Source organism: Astatotilapia calliptera, chromosome 6, assembly GCF_900246225.1.
Source record: "Astatotilapia calliptera chromosome 6, fAstCal1.2, whole genome shotgun sequence".
Classification (NCBI taxonomy): Eukaryota; Metazoa; Chordata; class Actinopteri; order Cichliformes; family Cichlidae; genus Astatotilapia; species Astatotilapia calliptera.
The window spans coordinates 24676516-24695318 of record NC_039307.1 but is presented as its reverse complement, the minus strand read 5'-3'; the positions used below and the strand labels follow the sequence as shown (position 1 = coordinate 24695318).

The following is an 18803-nucleotide window of genomic DNA, read 5'->3' as shown; positions in this document are numbered from 1 at the left end:
GGTCTCTGGGTAACAAAGGCAACCATAACTTTATTGGCCACTTGTTATAACTAAGGTATGCAGAAGAGCATCTCTTTGGGCTTCAACAGCAGAAGACCATTCCTGTCAGCTAAAAACAGGAAACAGAGGCTGCAGTTCCCACAGCCTCACCAAAATTGGATAGAAGAAGTAGGGTCAGGATTTGTCATAAACAACGATGAAAGCATAAATTTATCCTGTATTGTTTCAGTGATTCAGTGAAACAATAGTGCCAGAGTTATTTTGGTACAGCAACTGTATGCCATCATGTCAATATTGACCAAAATCTTTGAGGAATGTTTCTAGCATCTTGTTGAATCTGTGTTGCAAAAAATTAATGCAGTTCTGATGGCAAAATGGGGTCAAACCCAGTACTACCCAGTGCTGAGAAGAGTTATCCTTCCATCCTCTTGAAATAATTTGGGGACAGAGGAGCATGAAGAAAGAAAAGCACAAAATGTTAACATTTTATTTACAAAGTTGTTTTTTTGTCATACAGAAAGTAAAAATGTAGCTACAACCTTGATTTGTGCAACAGGCAGCCACACTAAAAATCATGGCTCGCTGGTTGCACAGCTGCTATAGCAATAATTTTATTGGGAAAAATAAGGAACGGAGAAAAAAAAATTAAAAGACAAAAGAGAAATAATAAACCCAACAACAAAAATTATTCATCCAACAAAATATTAAAAGCACAGACCCAAAACTAGATACCAGTCCCAAAGTCCTCACACGGGAATACATAAAGAGGGATCGACAGTGAAATTGTGGAATGCTGAGTGGTGGGCTGCCTGAGAACCTCGGGGGCCGTGAGTGGGGTGAGGTGGAGGGTGTTGGGTGGCTCTCAGTTCCATGGGGGGCAGGGGGAGAAAAAAAAAAAAAAAAAAAAAAAGAGGGGGGGGGGGGCAGCTCCACTCGGCCCACCCATTCGGTACAGTCTAGCCCCATAAAAAGAGCTCAGCGCTGGGGAGGGGGGTTGACGTGGATTACAAAGGCGGTGTGAGTTGTAGGAGGGTGGACGTTCGGGTTTGTGGGGGAGAGGAGGGGTAACTCGGTAGGCTCTCGTTTTCAACTTTAGCTCTTAGTCGTCGTCCTCGTCATCGTCCTCGTCGTCCTCATCCTCTGGGTCTCGCTTTCTCTTCTCGCCTTTGCCGGTTTCTGCTTCTGAAGGTAAAGAAGAAAACTGTTGTGACAAGGAGCCAAAACTACACAAATTCTTGCATCTGCAAGCATGAATACAGTAATCCTCCACCCATTTTAAACAGATTCAATCTCTGCATTTATCACACTCTGTGGGAGTCGCTTAATAATGGTCGCTATCACATTGCTGTCCCTACATGTTATAACGATGCGTGATTACGAGCACAAAATAAAGCGGAAGAAATGCATCTTCAGTCACGCCCTCGTGCAAGATTTTGTTCTTAGTTAAGTGACTAACATTCTCACATCACATGTTATTTGGGATTGACTGAGCACTACTGTTATTTTAGTTATAAAGATAAATGTCAGTAACAGGTGATCACTAAAGCAGTAATCTCTAAACAGATGCAACATCAAGAAGACAAGATAGATCTATTTTCTGTGTACCAGGTGAAGGGTTCCCACATTGCTGACGGAGTCGTGAAGAACTTTGGGGACTGCCCTACATGGTGTAACAGCTGGTGTTGTATCACTTGACAACTCAAGTCAAGTCATGCATGTAAATAGGTTTCAAGTGTTTTTCAATTCTTTGTTTCAAAATTGATTGACATTTTTGGAACATTTCTGATGTTTTTAATGCTTTCTAACAGTTGGGTATGATCTATAAGTTAATAATTTTCCATTGTTTTATGCACTTTTCCAAGACATAAGTCTATTTTATTTCCATCTTACAGAACAAAGAAAAACAACAAGTTGTCTCACCCCTGAATTAAGTCTCAGTCTTGAGTTGTGCAGACATATCGAAAGACTTCGACTGACTCTTGTAGTGATGTTTGAGCCAAAATTGTGAGTAAATTTACTTTAAGAAGTTACATACCATCTTCATCTTCATCCTCGTCTTCATCCTCTTCATCTACTTCTCCATCCTGACCAAAGTCTTCCTCCTATGTGAACAACATTTTACACGTTAAAAAAAATGAGACCGTGCATCAACCCGCTTTAACGACAGCTCCACCAAGCTCGTTTCACTTTTCACCTCATCTTCACCACTGCCTTCCTCGTCATCCTCCTCTCCTTCTACCTCCTCTTCGTCCTCCTCATCGTCCTCTTCCTCATCGAAGTCCTCCTCCTCTCCGTCCTCGTCTTCTTCCTCCTCTCCTTCTGCGACACAAAAGTGAAAAGGAACAATCAGTCGACCGCAAAGTGAGAGCGCGCGGAGGCTAATCGCAACGATCGCTTTCACATTTTCACTTTACAGAAATGAGAGAGCGATTGCCGTTACTCAGCCGTGGAGCCGTTTCTAAATAAGCTACTGCGGTGCACGCATTTTTCATAATGAGCGAACATGTCACCAGAGCAATGGCATGAATGATCGAGGAGTCTTTAATTGTTCTTGAACAACAATGGGACGTTCCAACACAGAGGTAAAACCTCATTTACGGTCTGTTCGTTGGATTTGACAACCAAAAAAAATACCTGCTCTTATTTTTACTACAGCAAAGCACAACTTCATACCTTCATCTTCATCATCGTCTACACCGTCTCCGTCCACCTCTCCATCAGAGTCTGAGGCTTCCCTGTCCTCCATGTCATAACCATCCAGGTAGGTGAGCTGGGGCAGCAGCTTGAACACGCTCTCTCTGTAGTCGTTCAGGTTTGTCACTTCACAGTTGAACAGGTCCAAACTCTTCAGGTTGTCCAGCTTTTTCTGTTGGCAAGAAGAGAAGAGAAATGCTGTGATGAGACTGTCGCTGAAATGTGGTAGTAATGGTACTAGGCTCCAGTTTACATGTGACAATGAGATAATGTGAGACGACAGAGATCCGTCTGTCTGAAGTTTGCGAGACCATTAATTACTGAATGGGTTATCCCTTAAAATACCTTTGGCTATGAGTGGAGTAATCAAAACAAAGCTGCTGAAACCTCACTTCCCAAAATGATTATGATGAACACTGCATTAGCTGGTTTACTATTTGTGAAGTGTGTAGCATGTAAATGACCCCCAAAACACATGTGAACACATACCAATGGTTCCAATGTGCTGATGTCTTTCAATTTGTTGCCACTCAGGTTTAGATGTGTGAGGTTGGGTAGTTTTTCTGCTAAAACATCAAGCCCGCCGCTGATCCTGTTGTCGCTGAACTCCAGCTGAATGAATGACAGTAAAAAGAGAGATTAGTCCAGATGGTTCTTTGCACATTTTATTTCCCCCCCTCCTTTCTTTTTTGTCATGAATATATGAGAATGAATAATCACTCCCGCTTACCTTTTTCAGTTTTCCTAGTTTGGGCAGATTAGAGACTGAGATTAAGCCGACGTTTATCAAACTGAGGAACTCCAGGTTGACAAATTCAGCTGTGAGACCTTCGATTTTTCCTTCAACTGATCGACAATTGTCCAGGACAAGTTCTCGTACCTGAGATTGAAAAAACAAACAAATAGTATTCTTTTAAAATTACCTGTACTTTTTAATGCATTTGCAAGTACTACAACTACTTGCAAAACTTTTAGAACTTAAGTGTATTTTAAAACAGACCAAATGTTAAATATTCCAAAATACATTTTGCAAATATTATTAATTTTTTCCAAACAAAATCATTAAGAAAGGCGTTCGGGGAACAGAGCAACCCTAACGTATTAATAATCAGTGGGTGGTGGTGTTTGTAAAATGGCCCTTCACTTTGTGTAAAATGATTACAGGCGTTTTATAGTTGCTTAAAATATTAGAAAAAACAACTCTGAAGGCGGAGTTACTTTGACTCTGTTAAAGCTCACACTGGTTGCGCAAGTCATTGTTAAACGTTACCAAAAAAGTTCTTGTCAAGCGTCAAAGACAGACGTTTCTCGATTAAAAACACCAAAATGGATACTCAGTCTCTATCTAAAAACACTTTGCTATCACTGTGTGCTTCGTTTAACCGACCGCTACAGGTCGTCTATTGATTTCTTTGAAACGAGGAAGAGCAAAGCAGCGGCTTCCCATGGCCTGCTGATGCAGTCACTAATGACAAATGCAATGATTTTGTGAGCTAGCTCGCTACAGGCTAGCCATTGCCCCTTTTAAACGCTGCCGTGCCGTAGAGGAGCAGCTAGAGAGGTCTGTCTGCCCGCCATTAGCCAACCCAACAGCAACGGAAAGGATTGCGAATACACCCTTAGTAAAGAGATTCTTTTTTTCTTTCGTTAAACCAGCTTTCATGGGGGAAGTGGAATATTCCTTGTCGTCGAGCAAACGACCGATATTGGCAGTTTGTTAGAGGGTACAGCATCGCTTTCAGGTCGAAGTGGCGAAGGAAATATATTGAGAACGGAAATTTAGTAAAAAACAAAGATGGAGACAGTTCCTTTCTCCCAGAGCTTCAAAGACGACAGAATGACAACATGGCGATTCCTGAGCTACAGTATGCAGTCCTCCGAACGCTTCAATGGCGGAAAGTGCTATTAAGAATGAGCAATAAGCGTTATTTACATATAACCGAAAGTGGTTTTTCGGTGTTAAATTGATTTTATTTCGTGCATGATACGAGGGGGAACGCCGAGCGGGGAGCTTTTGGCTGCCCACGCATGAAGCGCGGTGCGCCGGATCTCCGTGTCATTCGAGCAGCCTGGCTCGGTCAATGAAGCCGCTGGCCAACACATGCATCTGTGTGGTAGCAAGCGCCAAGTTTAACAATAGTAACGATTACTGGAGCACATTGTAGTCGTGTTTGGTGTTTTTACTTTACAACTGGATAGATTTTGTTGTCTTTGACCGGTAGCGAGAAGGGGGTAATATGGCGGGAACCTAATACCAAGTTAGCTGGCTGGTAGTCTGAATGGTTCTGAAACCCCGGACCATCAGGCTTCATTCAATAAGCATGCGAATCTTCATCGTCGTCGTCTTTAAGACGATGCACGGATGATAAGTGATACTATAGCTTGGTGCACAACTAGAGAAGAATTAATGAGGGAATTAATGGATGTACACTCCCTTTAAAAACTTACAGATTGCAACGTGTCTTTAAACAAATCAGCACCAACAGCAGCGGTTGGCTGTTTGTTGAGTGTCTCCCGGCTCTAAGGTTTTGGAGTTGCGGTGTATTTTCACCATTAGCGGTTTAAGGTACGGATGACTCGTGAACCAAGTGTTTTTTGTTGTCGCTGCCTGAATCTTTGTGGCCGTTTGATGTAGACGTATACTCCACAGAAATGTGAACATACGACTCGTGATCTGCGACGGCCCGTTTAACGTTTACAAAACTCGTTTGTTGTTCAGCACCAGAGTTTAAAGTAATTTTGCAATTATTACACAAAAAAGCTCCTCGTTTTTTTTAAGCAGTTATGCTAGCAGCAAACATGGCTTCCAAGGTCTGTATAAAATATACCGCTCTGTGAATGCCGAACGCAGCACAGTAAACTGCTTTCTCCTCATATAGGCGCAAAAAGAAGTTTACTAATTGTGCTACAACGGTGGAGTGGAGCTGAATCGTGTGTGTGCACCATTGACCAGGGAGGCTGCGAAACGGTTAAAGCACTGCAATAATGCCAGCAAGCTGGGGGGAATCGCCGTTTCAAAGTAACGACTGAATATAGCTTTTCTCGTCTCGTTGCCCCTATACGCCCAATCCTAACCAGCATAAAGGCTCTGGCTTGTTATGCGACTGTTTTCCGCCCCGTTATAAATGAGAAACACAATCTAAAGCCCATGTGGTCACCATTACGTTAGCCACACAGGGTCACTCGCAAAGCAAAAAAAGTAGCAAGCTAGGCTAGCAGGGGCTAGCCTGAAAACTAAGGGTTGGTTTTAAAAAAAAGCACGACTCACATCAGACGGTGTCCTGTTTCTTAGCTCCAAGTGGATCCTCTTTTTCATGTCCATTTTGCCCTATGAAAGTTAAACTTTTCTCCTCGGGATTTTGCTGGGATCTTCAGTCCAAAGGCAGAGATGCCCTAATGGAGGGAGAATATAGGACTGTATAATGAACTGAGCCAAACGCTAAGTTAGTCGGAGAGAGGGGAAACCATGGAGGGAAACGGGACTGAAACAAAATATATGCTCAACAGCGCCATCTGCGTCCAGAAACGCCCATCGCCTCTAAAAAAAAAAAGGCATTGCAGTCACAAAACATGACGCTGCCCCGAAACGGTGCTATGGTGCAATTTATTTTGTGCAAGGAAATTACTGTACTGTGTCGTTCAGTGAAGACGGCGGGGTTTTTCTTTGAGAAGTCGGTTTTATTCAGCGAAGGATGTGCACGAACAGACGCGTGTAGCGTATGCAAAACAAATAAGCAACCAAGCAATTAAACGGCGATAAAGTAGGTCACATGGTGAACTTTGTTATTCTTCATTTAAAAGTGTCACAGGAAATCTCGAATGCATTACTGCTTTATAGTCAACAGACAAGCAGTGTAATTATGAGGTAACTATCATAACGTATGCCTGTTTAAAAAATGTATATGTGTGTGTTGGGTCTTGTGAATGTTCGATACTTTTTTACATTGTAATAAAACAAAAAATAATTGTGTTGTTTCTTGGCTACTAAATGGCTCATTCCTACCCCCAACCGCTAAAAAGTAGGGCTATATGTGGTTTGCCTTAAAGAGAGCATTGTATATACACATATGGACGGGTAGGGTACCCCACACAACCCCTCCTCTTTACTTCCTGACACTCTCCAGCGTTGAAGTAGAAAATCTACTATGGTTGTAGTTTTTTCTGTTTTATTCTAAATTAATCAGTGAATAAGCTTTAATACTATAAATGCATATCAAATTATAGCCTGTTTTAAGTCTAGTAAATATAACAAATGTATAAATGTTAGCAAGATGTGTTTGCATAGTGTGCTGAGGGGAACCAATGCAAATACCCTAACTCTGGCCACATGCTTGTTAAAGGCACAGTGTATATATACACACAGACACTGTTTTTAAATCAGTGTTTGGTAGTTGAGAAGCAATGCCAGAAGATGGCACTGTAATATCTACACTGACATTCCTCACATTTCATTGTGCAACAGTGGGGCTGTGTGTGAATGACAGCCCTGTCTGCTTTTGGCTGTAACAGTAATGCTGGAGGGGGTTTATTAATGTGTCAGTTGGAGTTTTATTAGCTGAGGAGCTAACTATGTGCAGTTTGGGATCTTTTGAACTGCTGGAACTATGCTGGAAGGTTTGGATGATTGTGTTTTGTGATTTTAATTCGAGTGTGTGAAAACCAATACTTAAACATATATGTTTTCACTCACTTCTTAGCACTCATAGCTTCCACCAGTGCAGAATGTCTGTATAGATTCTCTTCATATGACGTTGAAAAGTGAGTGCATTACGAGCACCTTCATGCAGAAATCAGTACATTTAGAAAGAGAGCTTTCAACATTTCCCTCCACAGTGCTGGGAGCAATTGGCAGTTGAGTGTTATTTACTCTACTGGATAGCTCTTTTCTCCCTCTCTCTCTCTCTGAGTGTCTCAAACACACACACACACACACACACATACATCAGGGCTCAATGTGTTGTTAGAAGATTACGAACGCAACCCAACCGAGCAACTTGCCATCTGAGCGATAAGATGGGTATATGCCCCAACTGTGGACGAAGACAGGAATTTTGTTTGGTCCGTAGTGTGGTTTACCTACCAAAAAGGCATATTTCTTATGATTTGTGGATTAATATTATGAATTTTCTACAGAAATATTTTGAGCTTTTGTGTTTTTTCTTGATATCATATTCAAAACTTAATAACTTCACATGTATTGGACCCCTAATTGAGAAACTGTCCAAAAAAGTCTTGCTCTTGTTAAGCTACAGCAGTGCCTTTAGATCAGCTGCTGAAGAGCTCTAGTACAACATATATATTTGTTACCCTATCTCTCTCACACACACACACACACACACACACACACACACACACACACACACACACACACACACACACACACACACACACACACACAACCTGCTGTTGTCTTCCCCGCTCTGTCTGTCAGTTTTGTGCCAACTCCTCCAGCTTTACAAATATGATAAGACCAAAGTTGCAAGAACTCTCCCTGCACTGTGGTAATGGTTAACCAGATAATTCGTCTAGGGGTGGGAATAGAAAACTGTCAGAAGTTATTCTGTCGTCTTTTTTGCGCTTGCCCGCCTTCAATGAGTTGAATTCATTCATAGCAGGACTCAGAATGGAGGACACGTCGCAACAAGAGAAACAAGAGTTGGAATATAAAAATCCAAATGAGGAGGAAGGTAGGATTTCTTTAAAGATTAATCTCTACTTTGGAAATTGGCTGCTCGAGCATTTCCACACCAAAATGCTGAAGGAGCTGGTTATGTCTTTGCATACACTGCAATCCTATTGGTTAACTCAGATACAGACCTTTGATCAACATTTAGGTAATATCACAAATCTGTCTGTTTTCAAAGTTTGCCAGTGTGTAGCTAGGAGAAGAAAGTCTACATTGTCACGAGTCAAGCACATTACCCAGTCATGCAGTTTGTCTTTGAATTTCTAATGCACCATATGAAAATGATTTCTGTGCACGGCTCTTTGTTTCAAAGGTGGGATCCGTCGCCGATTGCGAGACAGGGACCTTCTCAGGAAGAGAAAGGCCGAAGCAGAAGAGAAGGAAACTAACCAGTGGGTTTTTGGGTAAATTTGTAGTAAAAGCACAGACAGTGTTAGCGCTGCTGCCTATGTTTACCTCTATGCTCTTGGAGAAATCTACAAATTTCAGCACTTAAGTGCAGTAGAAGAAAGTGGTGGTCCTAGCCAGAAAAGTTTAGTAGCCCGCGTTGAAACACTGTACAGTACAGTACATGCTGAAAACACTATCAGCACTCTGGCTGCTTATCACTCCTCTGGTTTATATTGAATATGGAGCAAGAGGAAAGCAAAGGTTGCTCTGCTTTTTCTATTGACGCCACAGATCTGGGTCAAGGACTTTGTACTATTAGCTTTGCAAAACTGTCACAAAGACCTGTTTCAATGTCCACTGTTGTTTAAGTTAATTGCGGTGCTCTCTCAGGGTGGAGAGCCAACGGAAAAGATCAAGAGCTGAGGACAAGAGTGGTGCAAAGAAGAGAGGGAGGCCCAGGAAGACTGAACCCACACCGCAGCTGTCTGCTGTTCAGGAAGAAGTTGAAGCACTTCAGGAAACTCCTGCAGTCGTGGTGGTACCTGAACCCGCTGTGGTCATTCAGGACCAAATAACCGGCTCTCTGCCTCCGCTGTTTGGGCTGGAATCACAACCAGCTTCAATCCTTGCTGCTCCTGCTCCTGCAGCAGTGTTCGAGTTTGTGCAGAATTCTGCTCCTGCTTCGACTCTGGCTTTTGCTGCTCCAGTTCCCGTCCAAGATTCAGCTCCTGCTCCAGATGCCGTCTTAGTCCCAGCTCAGTCCCTAGACTCTGTTCCAGCTGTAACTCCTGCTCCTCCCTCAGCTCCTCCCCAAGTGGAGACCCTCTATACAGAGTCACAAGGCAAGGAGGCCCCAGGCCAGGTCCTGATTGAGGACCCAGATGAGGAGGAGGACGTCTCTCCATCACAAGGCAACAAACGCGCTAATGAAGGTTTGTATGTTGTAAAAATACACTAAAACAATACTTTGAAACATTGTCTGGTTCGAAAGGTTTAATAATTATTAAATTATCTGTCTTTTTTTTTTTTTTTTTTTTTTTTAGATTTGAGTGAAACACTTTCGATCAACGTGCCTGAACAAAATAACGTGTACTCAGTTCCAACTGTCTCTGCTCAGCCTATGGCTCAGGAATATTTTCCAGGAAATTAACTGCAACTTTTTTTCTGAAATGCACTGTTAAGATATTGCTTTATATATACAAAGCCTCGTCACAGTTGGTTTCTGTTTTCTTCTTTTTCTGTGTAGTGTGCACACACAGGATGAGGCAAGTCATTGCTTATTTGAAAGATGTATGAATTCAAACCAAAGCTGTATGCTTATTTATTTTGGTTGTGCTTCACTGCAAAGCTTATGATCTTTTTTTTTATATACTTTCAATTTAGTATGCAACCAGTTTCACTGGCCTTTATTTAAAAGTTAAGGGTATAAATCGCTGGTAATTATGTATTCATAATTGTGGATTTATTTTTACAGAATTTTGTAAAAGTTACTATTCGTCTAATAAAAGTCATTTCTGCATCATTTAACAGTAGTCGTTATTATAGGAGTCATCGACTGAGAAAGACATCCACATGCAGTTAGAATTAACTCGATTTTCATTAAATGAAATAATTATGTACCATTTTGTTCACATATGACATCTCTCCTCTCTGGTGAGTGAAATTAAATGATGTTTGGTCTACAGTTTGAACAGCATATCTGTAGATTTAATCTGTGGCTTATCTGTTGAGACACGTGTAGTGAAACATTTAGCCCTATCTGCAAGTGGCTACTGGTAGTGCTTATAATTTACTCATTTGTACTACATAAAGAGATGGAAAAGGTACTCGTAAAAGCTGTAATAACTGATTAATTAGAAAAATGACAGAAAAGGTCGAAAGATGCGCTACTGGATTGAATGACTATGGAGGCCATTTGAGTAAATGGAACTCACTGTGTTGTTCAATAAACCAGGTTGAGATGATCTGAGCTTTGTGAGATTATGATATCCTACTGGAGGTAGCCAACAGAAGATGGGTACAGTGTAGTCATAAAGGGGTCGACATGGTCAGCAGCAGTAGTTGGGTAGGCTGTATAGATGATGCTCAGTTGACCAAATTGTATGAAAAATATCCTCCACACCATTAAACCACAAACATCCTGAATCACTGATACAAGGTAGGATGGATCCAAATTCTGGCCCTAACATCTAAATGTTGCAGAAGTAATTGAGACTCATCAGATCAGGCAACATTTTCCCCAATTTTTCATAGTGCTGAATGAGTGTATGTAGTGAAGAGTTTTAATATTCGACAACAGTGTTCAACAATCCAGGTTGAGATGATCTGAGCTTTGTGACCTGGTATGATTTACTTTTGTAAATCAGCTGATTTAAGGATGCAACAAAAAAAATAAAAAAATTGACAGGTTGATTCTGTTCATCTGGACGTCGTGTTTTCAGTTGGAGAAATGTTTTGTCTCTCATCCAAGTGACTTCTTCAGTCTCTGAAAACTTCTCCCACTGAAAACACGACGTCCAGATGAACAGAATCAACTTGTTGGGATTTCTCTTCCTGGATGATTGAGCATGCATCAAGACATTTTCACTAATGATTAACTATCGCCTTATTTGTTGCAAATTGTAGCCTCAGCCATTTGTTCTTAACTTAGATGTGGTCTTCCGCTGCTGTAGCCTATAGTTCAAGGTTCAAGAAATGCTTTTCTGCATATCTTGTTTGTAACCAGTGGTTATTTGTTGCCTTGTTGACTTCCTATATGCTCCTCTGGACATTCTGCCATCAATAAGGCATATCCTACACTGGATAGTGTGGTGGTAAGACCACACATCTTTGGAGCTGAGGTCGCAAGTTTGATTCCCTCCCAGTGTCTAGTAAGGGTCCTTGCTAGGCCCCCCATGTCAAACACCAAGCCCTGGAATGGCGCGGCTATGTCTCCAGCCTGTCCACAGCTCGGACACGACACATTTCCCTGTACTCTGTATGATTGTGTATGCGACCAATAAAGCTAGTTTTGTTTAAACTACCACTCATTTGGACCATTCTCTTTAAAACACCAAATCGTCTGGCACCAAAAGTCACTCTTAGATCAACTTTCTTTCTAATTCTTATGCTTAGTTTGAACTTCAGCAGGTCATCTTATTCACATCTGCATGCCCAATGGACTGAGTTGCTGCCAAGTTGAACAAGTATATCTAAGAAAGTGATCAGTGACTGTACATATGTTAGTGTAATATTAATATACAAGCCTTTAGTTAGTGATTTCGAAAGATTCATTAGTGCTTAAGCTGCAATGATCCCCTGTAGGTGTTGAGGGGAGGTTAACTTCAAATACCTAAAATTACAATACATTATGTTGGTTTTTTTTTTATTGTGTACAGCCAAACCTGTTGAACAACTAGTCCATTCAGGGCTAGACAAATGCAGGATATGCACATGTACCAATAAAGACAACACAACTGAGTATATACGACATTACATTGATTTCGTTTGTGCTATGGTTTGCCAATATTTATTTATTTAAAAAGCAGACTGTAAACGTGTCTTTGCTGCCCCCTGTTGGTAGAAAACATTCCTTCATCATGGCGTGTTTTGTACAGCACATGTAACTACACATTATTTTTAAATGATGGACGGGTAATTTAAGCGAAACGGCAGCAAAAATAATCCCAAACCAACGAACCCACAGCAATGACAGACTTACAGAGGGGATTCAGAGGAGCCGACCTGTTTCAGTTTAACGCGTGCAGCACTCTTGGTTGGCCAACAATAAAGTCTAGCATGCACTTCCGCGTTGACAAAGTCTCTCCGGTCTCAGGAGCAACAACAGCCGCTAAAAGCTCACCGTTTCAGAGCTGTCTTTTGTCTTTGTGTTAGTAAGATGAGTCCGCTGTGTGAGTGCTGCTCCGAGCACATGGATAAACTGAACCAGCAGGTTTCTGTGATGCGAAAAGAAATCAAGAACCTGAGGTATGTAGGTTTTGCACCGCCACGTGTTTTTCTCACGAGAGACTTCTTGCTATTTCAAGAACTAAACAAATTAAACGCCGTGTGCTGTTTTGCATTGGCCTTTTTTATTTTTAGTATTTTTCAGGGTTCCCATTATTATTACACGCTCATTCTCAACATCTTGTCTAACAGGCAGACGCTAGACAGTGCAATTAGAGCTCATCGCAAACAGCTGCTGGCGGTTCAGGCTGCTGTGTCGAAGATTGGACTCAGCGAAGAAGTTAAAGCTCCAGCACCTACACCACCTTCACCACCGTCGCCAGCAGGATTAGAGCGAGGTAGCTACCACCAGCGTCACAAACATTTGTAATTACAAAAACTAAGCCCTCCCTCCACCAAAAAAAAAGTAACACAGCCCGCAACTAAGGGCGCAATTTCCCTGCAATTAAATGGAATTTCAGTGTATTTTACTTGAAATTACAATCTAAATATATTTACCTACAAATACTTAAAGGTAGTACACTAGAATAAGAGACTGAGATGTTTTTACAGGAAAACAGTGATTTATATTATAAATAAATATTTAATATATATATATATGTATGCTGTACCTTTTGTGTTGCAGGCTGTATTGTGGAGTGATTAAAACTTGCTTAACTTCCAGGTATTTTACAGGAAAGAAGATGCAAGTTATACTGTAATCAGTTATAATTATGACATAACTATTTTTAGTGTGTCATTACCTTTTAATTTTGTAGCTAGCCGATATTTTTCCACTTTACATTGTAATTTTTACATCTTTATTGTTTATGTTGTTATTTAATATTCATCATGTTGATGTGCATGATGGTTTTTCTATTATTTAATTGTCCTTTTTTACTTTGTGCTGTACAAACTTGCAATATAATATGTGTCTCCTTTGCTGTAAAATACTCTTGCTGGGTAAGGTTAAGCCACTCCATTGTACAGCCTGTACTTACGCATTTCTAACATTTACTTACATTATAAATATTTCTTTGTTTTCTATTAAACCCCCCCAAACCACTGACTTGTTACCCACTTGTTTTTGTGTGCTTACCTTTAAGTATTTGTAGGTAAATATAATTACACTGTAATGTCAAATAAAATACCTAAAAGTTTCATTTAACCACAGAAGAATTACGCCTTTAGTGATGTGCTGTGCTATAAAGTGTGACCAAAAGAGGAAGAAAAAAATAAACCCTAAAACAAAGAGCACTACTCAGGAAGGCTTTATTTTGCTTTAAATTTCTGTTTATAACAATACGTCAATTATACCTACCAAAATAACACTTTTGGCTCAGAGATGTTCAGCGTGCAGAGTCAGCTAATGAGTGAAACTCATGGCACTTTTTCTTTTTATTGGCTTATGTATTTGGGTAATCATTTCCCACACAGCAACCAATACTTGAAACTATGTGATTAAGCCTGTGCTGTAAACTTAAATTTCACTGACCCTGCATTGAATAGTGATTCTTGATCGGTTTTGCACCATTGGTTAATATTGTAATAAAGCTGAAATCGTGAACAAAGGCAGAATAATACCAGCAAGAGTGAATGGTTTGGAGACGGGGGCACTGATTTTCACTGTGACTGATTATCACCACACTGTCAGGTTTCATCAGGAATTTAAATTTGCTCCAACATTAATTTAGCCTTAAAATTTAAGTTTTAACCGTGATGATGACTCAGATGAAAAGTCAGCATTGTTTCAGTGTCATTTTGCTAACAGGGTTGGTCATGTATCCTCTAAAATGTGACCAAAATAGAAAGAAGGAAACCATGTTGACATCTTCAGAGTATTTGTTTTGCTCTAAAGCCAAAGACTTGAATTGTCTGTCATCAAGTCCGTAACTAATTTAATCATATATATATATATATATATATATATATATATATATATATATATATATATATATATTTTTTTTTTTTTAAATAAATAACAAAACACACTTGTGGAATAAAAGTGAGTGCAAAGGATAAATTGGAGGCCAAGTTAGACACAGTGTCTGTGTTACAAAACCTGACCCTAATATTCTTATCATTTGCAGGGGACATCCAAACGGTCCCAATTGGTTACATTAGTTCCTGTTTTTCTGTGAAGAACGGGACTCCCCGGCAGCCCACTATTTGTGGCCCTTCAAGGGCAGAACTTCGAATTCAGCCGAGTGTCTTCAACAACCCGGAGCACGCTCTGGTGGGCCTGGAGCAATACTCCCATGTTTGGTAGGTTTCGTGTGTGTGTTTGTGTACAACACGTTACCAAATATTGTTACCCAACTCGCAAGATATTTTTTTACTCATTTTAACTAAGCATGTACACGTAAACACTATTTCCCATCATCTGCCTTTCTTTGTCATCTGGCCTCTGCAGGATAATTTTTCTCTTCCACAAAAACGGCCACCTGAGCTACAAAGCCAAAGTGAGGCCGCCCAGGCTGAACGGGCAGAGAGTCGGTGTGTACTCGACACGCAGTCCTCATCGACCGAATGCGTTGGGCCTAACACTGGCAAAGCTCGACAAAATACACGGTCAGTGTCACTAAACACGTGTGTGTGTGCTGATCTGAGCTGAGTTATTTCTCTGAGGGAGCTGCACTGATTTGTTGCTTGAACCCTGTCTGAAGCACAGGGTAATTTTCCACTTGTACTAATAGTTACACTTGTTAAATCTCACTATTTTAAGCAGACTCTGGTTAAACTCTGACCTAGTTTTGTTGATGTTTTAGCTGTATATGAATATGAATGCATTTCTTTATTTTCTAGGTGATACTCTACACCTGTCAGACATTGATATGATTGCAGGCACCCCAGTCCTGGACATCAAACCCTATATCCCAGAGTATGACTCCCCCGACACCCGGAGGAGCTATGAGGAGGACTCAGAGCCCTGTAATTCAAACACTGACCAAATGAATGACGACAAGAGAAACCGCACTAACCTCCCTGAAGGATCAGACATAGATGTGCAGTTAAACACAGAAGATCGAGGAGCAGCGAGTGATTATGTGGGGAATCTCCTCCCAGAAGAAAAAACGAATACTAACGCAACAGGTTCATCTCATATCAGTGCTCAGTTTTCTCTGTCCAAAGACCTCAGTAATGTGCTGGAGGAGGTCAAGGCTTTTGTGAACCAAGACGTTTTCTTAAGTTCTGAGAGTAAGAACCGAGGTTCAGACTCTCCTAAAACTAAACCACCTTTGTTGGAAGTAGACCATCCCTGCTACGGAGAGGAAGCCTACACTACGATCGCAGGCTGGATCAGAGAGCCTCCTGTCGCAAGTCTGGATGTGCGATTCAGCCTTCACGCGGAGAGGGAGCTGGCAGAATTCATCCCTGCACACCTGTCAGGTAAGATGACTGAGATCATGGGAGATGCAGCGCACCTGGAAAGTATTCGCAGCGCTTCACTGTTTTCATATTTTGTTACAGACTTATTATAAAATTGATTCAATTCAGTTTTCACCTGAAAATTGTACACACAATACCCTGTGATGACAAAGGGATAAACGTTGGCTTGCAATTCATTAAATTAATTCAGAAATTAACTACATTTATTAAAAATAAAAAACAAAAGTGTTCATAAGTATTCATAGCCTTTACTCAATACTTTGTCGAAGCACCTTTGGCAGCTTCGGGTCTTTTTGAGTATGATGCTACATGATTGGTACAACTATTTGGGGACAGTTTCTTCCAGTTCTTCTTTGCAGTGCCCCACAAGCTCTGTCAGGTTGAATGGAGAGTGACGGTGCACAAGGTCTGAGAGTCTTTTAGGCATCTTTGGGCAACTCCATGTGGGCTGTCATCAGCCTTTGAAGACTGGCTTCCCTTTGGACACTCCACCATATAAGTCTCATGCTGCAGAAATGTCTGTCCTTTTGGAAAGTTCTCCTCTCTCCACAGAGCAACACTGGAGCTCTGTAGGAGTGACAGTCAGGTTCTTGGACACCTCCCTGACTAAGGCCCTTCTGCTCTGATTACCCAGGAAGGCCGTGCGGTCAGCTGTAGGAAGGGTGGTTCCACACTTCTTCCATTTACGCATAATGAGCTCACTGTGCTCACTGGAACCTTTTAATGCTGCAGAAATCTTTCTGTGGCTTGGTTTGTGCTCTGACATCCACCAACAACTATAGTACCTTACGGCATGTGGACAGGTGTGTGCCTTTCTAAATCATATCCAGTCAAGCTGTAGAAACATCTGACAGATGATCAGTGGAATCTGAGGTTAATTTTGAGTTTCATGGCAAAGGCTGTGATAACTTATGTACATGCTATATATTTGTTTTTTATTTTTCAAGCATTTTGTTTCACTTGGTCATCATGGTGGTTTGTGTGTAGAATTTTGAGTTGGAAATGAATTTAATCCATTTTGGAATAAGCCTGTAAGATGACACAATGTGGAACAAGTGAAGCGCTGTGAATACTTTCCAGATGCACTGTATGTTTGTCTCCATAAGGGGGCACTGTTGTATCAGTAATTAATGTGAAAGCCTTCATTCATATGTGAGCAGAGAGACTGAAAAACAAACTTGTGTAACACACAGGACTGTCTGAAAGCCACAGACCCCAGTTTAAGTTTCTGCGCAGTACAGAGGAGGCAGTCGCTGCCATCAGAGGGGTCCTGTCAGCAGACCCCCGATCCGTCTACAGGAGGACTCGCTGCAAGGACAGACTCTTTTTCTTCACCCTTGACACGGCTGACATTACCTGCTGGTTTGGACAAGGCTTTGCAGAGGTGCTGCAGGTAAAACCTGTAGAGCCGCACATTGCTTCAGTATGAGAAACTTTTTCATTGATGGATTTTGAGCTGAAGAGAGGAGCCTTTCATGTGACACAAAAACACCCTCTTGTTTGTTCCTTTCTTTTTGGTATTTCAATCTAAATTCTTTGCTGGCAAACTTTTATTTGTAAATCATATTGGCTTACTTAAAATCAGACAGAAGAATAATGAGGCATTGTATATTCAAAGTTGTATTGGATAATTAAATAAGATATTTATTTAAAAAACAAATGCCCCTTTTTTTCTGTTTGTCTTTAAAAAGTATTTACAAATTTGGAAAAAAATGTAAGTAGTTGCACAAACAGAGTTTAATTTCTTTTCTTTCTTCTTTTTGCAAACGGTTAGCCTTGGAGTGGGTTAGCTGCTAGCTCTTCTTGTTTTCTCGAGAGACAGTCCTTTAATTTATGTGTTATTAGGATACATCAGTGGAAAGGAGGCTGTGTTGTTTTATAATTGTCTTTGGGCAATGAAACGGGCCACAGAGCCTCATAAGATTCATAAACACTCTCAAGAAGGCCCTCGTGGGACAGGAAGAGTCAACAAATGATTCAACAGAAAGATTCATGACTTAATCAGTGAGCAAGGACAGTAGAAGCACAGTAGGAAAAAGGGTCCATGGCTCTTTAGATGATGTGGAGGGACCCCACTTTAGTCTGACCACTGACATCTTGTAATGTCATGATTTATTTGTTCCTCCCTTTCATCAGGCTTCTATTACCTCCCCCCTAATTGATCTGTTCCTGCTTCTCTGTACTTTATTATCCCCTTAGCTTCTTGCTAAGTATTTATAAAAGTGTGTATTTTACATTGTAGATTCACACAATAATCTCAAGACACTTCTGATCTTTCAGTGCCATTTTGACAGACTTTTCCAATATTGTATAATACAGATATAAGAGAGGAAAAAAAACACACTGCATGAAAGTGATTTGTGGTGTTTTATGCAGAGCTGTGTGAGGGCACTTGAGTTCATGGTGGAATGACTTCAGCTGAAAAATGTGAAACACTGAAAATCTAGGCCATCCATCAGGCAGTTGTAGGGAGAAGATGCAAACTCCACACAGAAATGCCCAGGCCATGTGGTGCATTCAAACACTACTGGAACAATTATCATATTTATTTTCTGCAGTCACCACATCATAAAAGTTGCATGTATAACATCACCAATCAAATATGAGAAAGACACTTAAAATGTGACTTTATCCCAAAATAAGGCTTTAAAAACATTTGTCTGCTTGATGCATGTTATTAACTGTATTTAAAGCAAAAATGTTATTGTGGCAGGGTGTG

General features: G+C 40.8%; 3 protein-coding genes across 5 annotated transcripts; 2 read left to right on the top strand and 1 right to left on the bottom strand.

The window, feature by feature from the left end:
* Positions 1-964: 964 nt before the first annotated feature.
* Positions 965-6238, bottom strand: anp32b (acidic (leucine-rich) nuclear phosphoprotein 32 family, member B). Its single transcript, XM_026171283.1, has 7 exons — positions 5963-6238; positions 3425-3574; positions 3184-3306; positions 2674-2866; positions 2195-2319; positions 2036-2102; positions 965-1182 (listed from the first exon to the last, which is right to left on the bottom strand). Exons 1-7 carry the CDS (start codon positions 6014-6016, stop codon positions 1100-1102), a joined length of 795 nt encoding a protein of 264 aa, XP_026027068.1. The 5' UTR covers positions 6017-6238; the 3' UTR covers positions 965-1099.
* Positions 6239-6362: 124 nt separating this feature from the next.
* On the top strand, positions 6363-10294 carry hemgn (hemogen). Of its 3 annotated transcripts, XM_026171280.1 has the most exons (5): positions 6363-6559; positions 8307-8381; positions 8694-8784; positions 9161-9702; positions 9814-10294. In XM_026171280.1, exons 2-5 carry the CDS (start codon positions 8318-8320, stop codon positions 9918-9920), a joined length of 804 nt encoding a protein of 267 aa, XP_026027065.1. In that variant the 5' UTR covers positions 6363-6559; positions 8307-8317; the 3' UTR covers positions 9921-10294. The 3 variants fall into 3 exon arrangements, with proteins under 3 accessions (XP_026027065.1, XP_026027066.1, XP_026027064.1); XM_026171281.1 differs by lacking the exon at positions 6363-6559 and having other exon boundaries at positions 8055-8381; positions 8694-8772; XM_026171279.1 differs by lacking the exon at positions 6363-6559 and having other exon boundaries at positions 8055-8381.
* Positions 10295-12321: 2027 nt separating this feature from the next.
* On the top strand, positions 12322-17744 carry trmo (tRNA methyltransferase O). The gene is made up of 6 exons (XM_026171274.1): positions 12322-12736; positions 12908-13053; positions 14785-14959; positions 15108-15265; positions 15500-16084; positions 17278-17744. The coding sequence occupies exons 1-6, from the start codon at positions 12648-12650 to the stop codon at positions 17511-17513; spliced, it is 1389 nt and encodes a 462-aa protein (XP_026027059.1). The 5' UTR covers positions 12322-12647; the 3' UTR covers positions 17514-17744.
* Positions 17745-18803: the final 1059 nt, after the last annotated feature.

Coding starts and splice junctions, on each gene's coding strand:
- anp32b (XM_026171283.1), bottom strand. CDS start 6,016: ATGGACATGAAAAAGAGGATCCACTTGGAGCTAAGAAACAGGACACCG. Junction 2,103..2,194: donor AAGGCAGTGGTGAAGATGAG/GTGAAAAGTGAA, acceptor TTGTTCACATAG/GAGGAAGACTTTGGTCAGGA. Junction 1,183..2,035: donor CGAGGATGAAGATGAAGATG/GTATGTAACTTC, acceptor CTTTACCTTCAG/AAGCAGAAACCGGCAAAGGC.
- hemgn (XM_026171280.1), top strand. CDS start 8,318: ATGGAGGACACGTCGCAACAAGAGAAACAAGAGTTGGAATATAAAAAT. Junction 8,785..9,160: donor ACTAACCAGTGGGTTTTTGG/GTAAATTTGTAG, acceptor GTGCTCTCTCAG/GGTGGAGAGCCAACGGAAAA. Junction 9,703..9,813: donor CAACAAACGCGCTAATGAAG/GTTTGTATGTTG, acceptor TTTTTTTTTTAG/ATTTGAGTGAAACACTTTCG.
- trmo (XM_026171274.1), top strand. CDS start 12,648: ATGAGTCCGCTGTGTGAGTGCTGCTCCGAGCACATGGATAAACTGAAC. Junction 14,960..15,107: donor GAGCAATACTCCCATGTTTG/GTAGGTTTCGTG, acceptor TGGCCTCTGCAG/GATAATTTTTCTCTTCCACA. Junction 16,085..17,277: donor CATCCCTGCACACCTGTCAG/GTAAGATGACTG, acceptor TGTAACACACAG/GACTGTCTGAAAGCCACAGA.